The sequence below is a fragment of the Anomaloglossus baeobatrachus genome, chromosome 4 (genome assembly GCF_048569485.1).
Source record: "Anomaloglossus baeobatrachus isolate aAnoBae1 chromosome 4, aAnoBae1.hap1, whole genome shotgun sequence".
Taxonomy (NCBI): domain Eukaryota; kingdom Metazoa; phylum Chordata; class Amphibia; order Anura; family Aromobatidae; genus Anomaloglossus; species Anomaloglossus baeobatrachus.
In genome coordinates, this window is record NC_134356.1 from 271,939,221 (window position 1) to 271,945,549 (window position 6,329).

Genomic DNA, 6,329 nt, shown 5'->3' on the forward strand with positions numbered 1-6,329 from the left:
GAATAATTCATGTTATAATTTCAATGACAATTTGTCATTTTAGGAAAATTAAATCTTCCAGCTTTCTAAGGATTTTGTGATTTCCCAAAGGTCTTTTTTTCTAAAGTGGCCCTGCTTGCTTTGTCATTTAGAGGAAACTAAATGTTCACAGCTGAAAACCCCAGAAACCAATATACTAATAGAAAAAGAAACAAGAAGCACCACAACGCCTATCTAACACCATCTCCTATTTTAAAGCCTGTGAAATATGACTAATTGTGACGTGTTGCAAAAAGTTTTGTGGGGTATATATACCTGCTGTATTCTACATGAAAGACATTAGCTTCTTCACAAGAAGGTTCACCTACCACCGAACCATACACTAATTTTACCTGCTTTATCCTGAGAAATGATGAAATATTTCAAGATATTTCTGCTTCTTGATGCCATCCTTTGTTATATTGGACAAATTAACGGATACAATATTGACATTAAGATAGCAAAAAATGACATTGATCACCTGGACAAATATTTGGTAAGAAAAAGTCAGAATAGGAATTGATCAATACGATCAAAGCTAATTATAGATTGGTCGCTCTGGTCAACTTCACATTGATTTGTGGATTGAGGTTCATTATTTGATATCACATTAAGCTGTTAGGATTATTTTTAGCTGTGTATTTATTTTATTATAATTAGTAGTTCATGAGATATTTATGTCATTGGTTTTCAGAATTGAAGTATTTTCACTGCTAAATGTTAATATTAGTATGTCATCTTATTAATTTTATTATTGCTGCACTGGAAAATCTGCAGAAAATTATTAACTTGTAAACTTGTGATGAAACATTAACAAGCAGATGTATAGTGTAGGAGGAAGTGGCAATAACACCTCTTCAACAATATATACTTTTATTTATATATATAATTATCTTATCTACATAAGAAAAGCACTACTAAAGTAGTAGTGGAGGTAGAGCAGCTAGAAATTAATTGCAAAGCTGAGTAATTATGTATACAAATGCATTTTGTTTTCTATTTGCTTTACAAACTCTATTGTCTACATATATGTGACTCTGGAGCACATTTAACTGTTTTGGCACCAGTTTTCTGGTGTAATTGCATAGCTGGACATCATATTGGTCATGTTTTCCTGCTACTTTTCCTGACATTAGGGAAGCCTAAGAAAAAGGCATAGGCCTTGAAGAGTGCAGCTGTGCAACTTTTAGTAAAAAAGTTGCTACTTTTCATCAAAGAAAAGTAACTATGAGAAGTATCTGATGTGTGTTAGCTCTGAGAGTAAGCCCCCGTAAGCATGTTTAGTTACTATTTTTGTAACACTTGATATTAGATGATGCTTTCTTACATTTTTAGATCTTCCACTACTTTTCATGTTATCATTTTTTTTTTATTATATTTGCTGCTGTTATGAGAAAATAACAATTGATGTTTTCCTAATAGAATTCTAAAGACCCAAGTGACACTGAAGAAAGTGACGTTTTTTCAAAGCTGCTGGATGACTGGAAGGAGGTATGCGGACATACTAAGACAACATATAGAAGTATTTATAAGCCTACTTATAGCTGTAGTATTCACTAATATCTAAACAAGTATTTTGTTTGCTTCATGTATTATGCCGAAATCATTACTTGCATTCAATGATGGCTAATTGTGAGCATATTCAGCAAAAATGTAAGGGTACGCTCACACAAGCTTATGACTCGGACGAGTGCAATGCGAGAAAATCTCGGATTGCACTTGGACCACTGTTATGTGAAAGCTGATGGTCAGCTTTTTTCTCATCCAGACTATGTCTATCAGCGAGAACCATGTCATTCACACCCATACAAGTCTATGGGTGCGAGTGAAACACTGGACTGCACTCGAATGATATCCGAGTGCAGTGCGATAATCGCATGAGCTGACAATGGAGGAGATGGGGAGATTAATCCCTCCCTCCAGCTGTGATCCGATCGTATGAATCAAGGCTAAGGTTGTGTGTACACAGTGAGTTTTTATCTAATTTTTTAATTGTTTTTTAGTGCGGTTTTGTCACAAATCTTCAGCAAAGACAATAAGAATCCTTAAATGTAGCGCACATGTTGAGTTTTCTTCACTGCAGATTTGGTGCAGAAAATAATCTGCAGCATGTCAATTCTTTCAGCGTTTTTGCCTGCGTTTTTCTCCATTGAAAGCAAAAAATCATACAAAAAAAGATAAAAAACACTTGTTTTTGTGCTGTGTTTTTCCTGCCAAGAGATGCAGAAATGGAGCAGAGATTTCTGCAACCAAATACTCAATGTGTGCACATAGCCTGATACATAGCCTGATACTAGGGTTTAATTTTAGTAAAATTCTGGTCAGATTTATTTTACTTGCTTGTTTAGCACCATTAATTTCACAGTGCTTTAAAGGCACTATCATCTCTGTCCCCATTGGTATGTGGGACAATATGTATTTGAAGTGTGGAAGAAAACACATGAAACTTATTGCAATCGTGCACCTCACAGGGGTTTGAACTGAGGACTCCAGCACTCTAAGGGCTCATGCGCACAATGCGTAATAGCATGCATTTGCGCTGCGCATTGCACTGCAGTGTAAATGCATGCGTCCTGCGTCCTCTGCACAATCTATGAAGATTGTGCATGAGATGTGCGCATGTTGCTTTTATGAATGCAGCAATTTGGGTGCTAAAATTTTGAACCAAATCCGTGCGTTCATAAAAGCAGCATGGCAATTATTTCTGCGTTTTGGATGCAGATCCCACTCTGTCTATGGTGGGGGCAGCAGCCATAGCGCATGAAATCGGCTTTTTTTTTAACAAAAATACTGCATTCATTCTGCAGCGATGTGACGCGCACATGTGCTGTCAAATCACTGCAGAATAATCAGCAGTTACGTGCGCATGAGCCCTTAGGGTATGTCCACAAGCTGCAGTTTTGTGTTCACCGTAGAAGTTGTAGCCTGTGCCCACAAAAATGCAGCCTGTGGTCCAAAACCGCATCCTAAAACACATGCGGTTCCCATGAGTTTTTGATGTGTTTTTGATCACATGGGGTTTTTTTTTTTTGCATCTTTAATCACCTGATTGATGCAGGGAAAACGCAAAAAGAATTGACATGTGGCAGTTTTGTGGTCACCACAAAACTGCAGCTATAAAAAAAATCAACATGTGCACAGCAAAATTGAATTCTCATAGACCTTGCTGGGGAAGGAAATGCATGCAGTTTTGTGCCACAAACTGCACTCAAAAATGCAGCAAAAAAAACACAGCGTGCGCATGGGGCCTAAGGTTCCAGTGATAACCACAGAGCCAAATACCATGATAGAGTATGCTGAACACTAATGCTTGTAATATGTCTTACTATATTAAAGCTGTACAAATTTAGTCTCAAAAAACCAACAATGACAAATCATGGCAAGGTTATGCTGGACAGTTCCTTCTGAGCAACAAGCACCATTCTTGCAATAATTCTGGCATAAATTGTCTGTTAAGCTGGAATGCCTTACTCAATTTATGAAGATCAACTATAAATGATAATTGACCTTTATTAACACTGGACAAATACTATTACGAATGGATAAGAGATTGTGATGATTGGTTAGTTTAGGTTTTATAGCTGGAAATGGAACTGGAGACAAACATTTCTTAGGTAATGTTGTGTTGGGTTTTTAGTGTAAAGGCCCTGTCACACACACAGATAAATCTGCGGCAGATCTGTGGTTGCAGTGAAATTGTGGACAATCAGTGCCAGGTTTGTGGCTGTGTACAAATGGAACAATATGTCCATGATTTCACTGCAACCACAGATCTGCCAAAGATTTATCTCTGTGTGTGACCGGACCATAAGGCCACATACACACATTGAATATTTGAGTTTTTTACGTCAGTAATTATAAGGAAATGTGCACACATTCAGAATTTGGTGAGTTTTTTACCTCAGTATCTGTAAGGCCACGTGCGCACGTTCAGTATTTGGTGAGTTTCTTACCTCAGTATTTGTAAGGCCATGTGCACATGTTCAGTATATGGTGAGTTTCTTACCTCAGTATTTGTAAGGCCATGTGCACATGTTCAGTATATGGTGAGTTTTTACCTCAGTATTCTTAAAGCCACGTGCACTTGATGAGTATTTGGTGATTTTTTTTACCTCAGCATCTGTAAGGCCACGTGCCCATATTTAATATTTGGTGAGTTTTTTTTACCTCAGTATTTGAAGCCAAAACCAGGAGTGGAACAGTCAGAGAAAAAGTATAATGGAAACACGGGCACCACTGCTGTATTTTTTACCCCCTCTTAGTTTTGTCTTACAAATACCGAGGTAAAAAACTCACCAAACACTGAATGTTTGAATGTGACCTAAAGAACACTTTCGTAAGTAATAATTGTTTTACTTATAATGCAAGGAAAAAAGTATACAGTGTATATAGGACTTTAGCATCTATTTTACCCTACATTTAGTAAACTGCATGTATAGTAGACATACTTGTTCCTTTATTACATATATTTGCTGTTTATCATATGTGACTATGGTTTTGTTAAATGAAATATTCAGAAATATTAATCTAGGTTATTTCAACCTTTCAGGAAAGTGAAAAGAAACTGTTACTGAGCCAGATTGTTCCTATGTACCTGAAGATGCTTGAATCCATGAAATCTACAGAAGTAAAGGACAGTATTACTAATCTCACCCAGATGCTCCACACGTCAAATAAGGACTACTTGGAGAAATCCAGCCAAAAAATGAAACGATTGAGTGAATTGAAGCACATGCAGGTATAATGAGTAGTGATTATGGGAACATGTAAGGGTTAAATATTTCCTAATTATCAAATTTTATTACACCGAAAATAATATGGACAATCAGTAATATATGATAGGATTAAAGATAAACTGTCAGAAGTAACTTCCGAAATGTTGTATTAAATGTGAATGTTTTATCCATACTCCTGATCAGTGTTAACATCTAATATTCTGCTATTATGTGCCCTTTAACCTTATTTAGTCTATATTTAATAATGTTTTAAGAGGCCCTATGGTTCTTCTAATTAGTATTTTACAAATTCTTAAAGTAGACATTTATGGTTTGCTTCCTATATAGTGGCACCAGTCAAAAAATGACAACATACAGTGTAAACGTAACAATAATATTAAAAGGGGCTCTCCGTCATAACATACTGATAGATAAGATTGGTCATCAATATCAGATTAGTGAGAGCCTGACTTCCTGCACCCCCACCAATCTTTTGCATAGGAGCTGTTCTATGGTACTCCGTAGTGGTCGCTACACATTGAATGAAGCTGCAATTTGCATCTTATATTGATTACAGAGTAGTTTCCTATCCTTAGGATAAGTTATCAGTATACTGCTTCCAGAAAAACACTAACTAAAAGACCTTCAGAATAAGTCCGGTATGTTCAATATGGCAGTATTTTTCTCATAGCTTTTTTTTCTTTCCTATAATAGACGTCAGACATTAAAACTCAACGTGCAGCTATCAAAGTACTACTGCGCGTTCTCCGGGATGTTTCTACTTTTGAAATGCAACAAAAACAAGGCTTCAAAAAATGCAAAAGAGAAAATGTCCGAAGACGAAGAGGATGCTAATCAAATGGTTGCTACAAACAGAACTACCATAATGAATGCTAGCTAAAGTAAAATTTAATATATTTATACTATTTATCTACTTTTAACTATAATGTATTTTTATTCCATAAAACCTAATTTATTTTAATTTATTTGCTGCTGACAGACAATAAAAATTCTACTGTTTACAAAATAAGAACTTTTTGATCTCTTGTGCAAATGTACTTACGGCATGAGGATTGCAGTCTGCAAAATTGCCTCGTAGTTATACTAGTTTTTATTATATATATATATATATATATATGTTACCGGCAATGTGTAAAAACAGGCATTCTATAGAATACCTAGGCAATGTATAAAATGCTCAAAGTATGAAATATATCAGATGTTCATACATTTCTTAATCATTCTATAGAATACCTAAATGACAAACAGGGGGAGTGTAGAATACTACAGGGGTGGTCCGTCCAAAAGTAGGTGGACAGAGCAGGCAGATGCAGATCTGTGAAACTGACTCAGTTGCCCTTAGCATCCAAAAGTAGGTGGACAGAGCAGGCAGCAGGAGATCTGTGAAACTGGCTCAGTTGCCCTTAGCATCCAAAAGTAGGTGGACAGAGCAGGCAGCAGGAGATCTGTGAAACTGGCTCAGTTGCCCTTAGCATCCAAAAGTAGGTGGACAGAGCAGGCAGCAGCAGACCTGTGAAACTGGCTCAGTTGCCATTAGCATTGCTATTCTAGCCTCCCATGCTGCAACAAATAGTC

The 6,329-nt window shown here is 36.5% G+C and overlaps 1 protein-coding gene across 1 annotated transcript; it reads left to right on the top strand.

The window, feature by feature from the left end:
• The first annotated feature begins 386 nt into the window (after positions 1-386).
• On the top strand, positions 387-5,588 carry IFNG (interferon gamma). Its single transcript, XM_075342453.1, has 4 exons — positions 387-514; positions 1,441-1,509; positions 4,568-4,756; positions 5,448-5,588. Exons 1-4 carry the CDS (start codon positions 389-391, stop codon positions 5,586-5,588), a joined length of 525 nt encoding a protein of 174 aa, XP_075198568.1. The 5' UTR covers positions 387-388.
• The last annotated feature ends 741 nt before the right edge of the window (positions 5,589-6,329 follow it).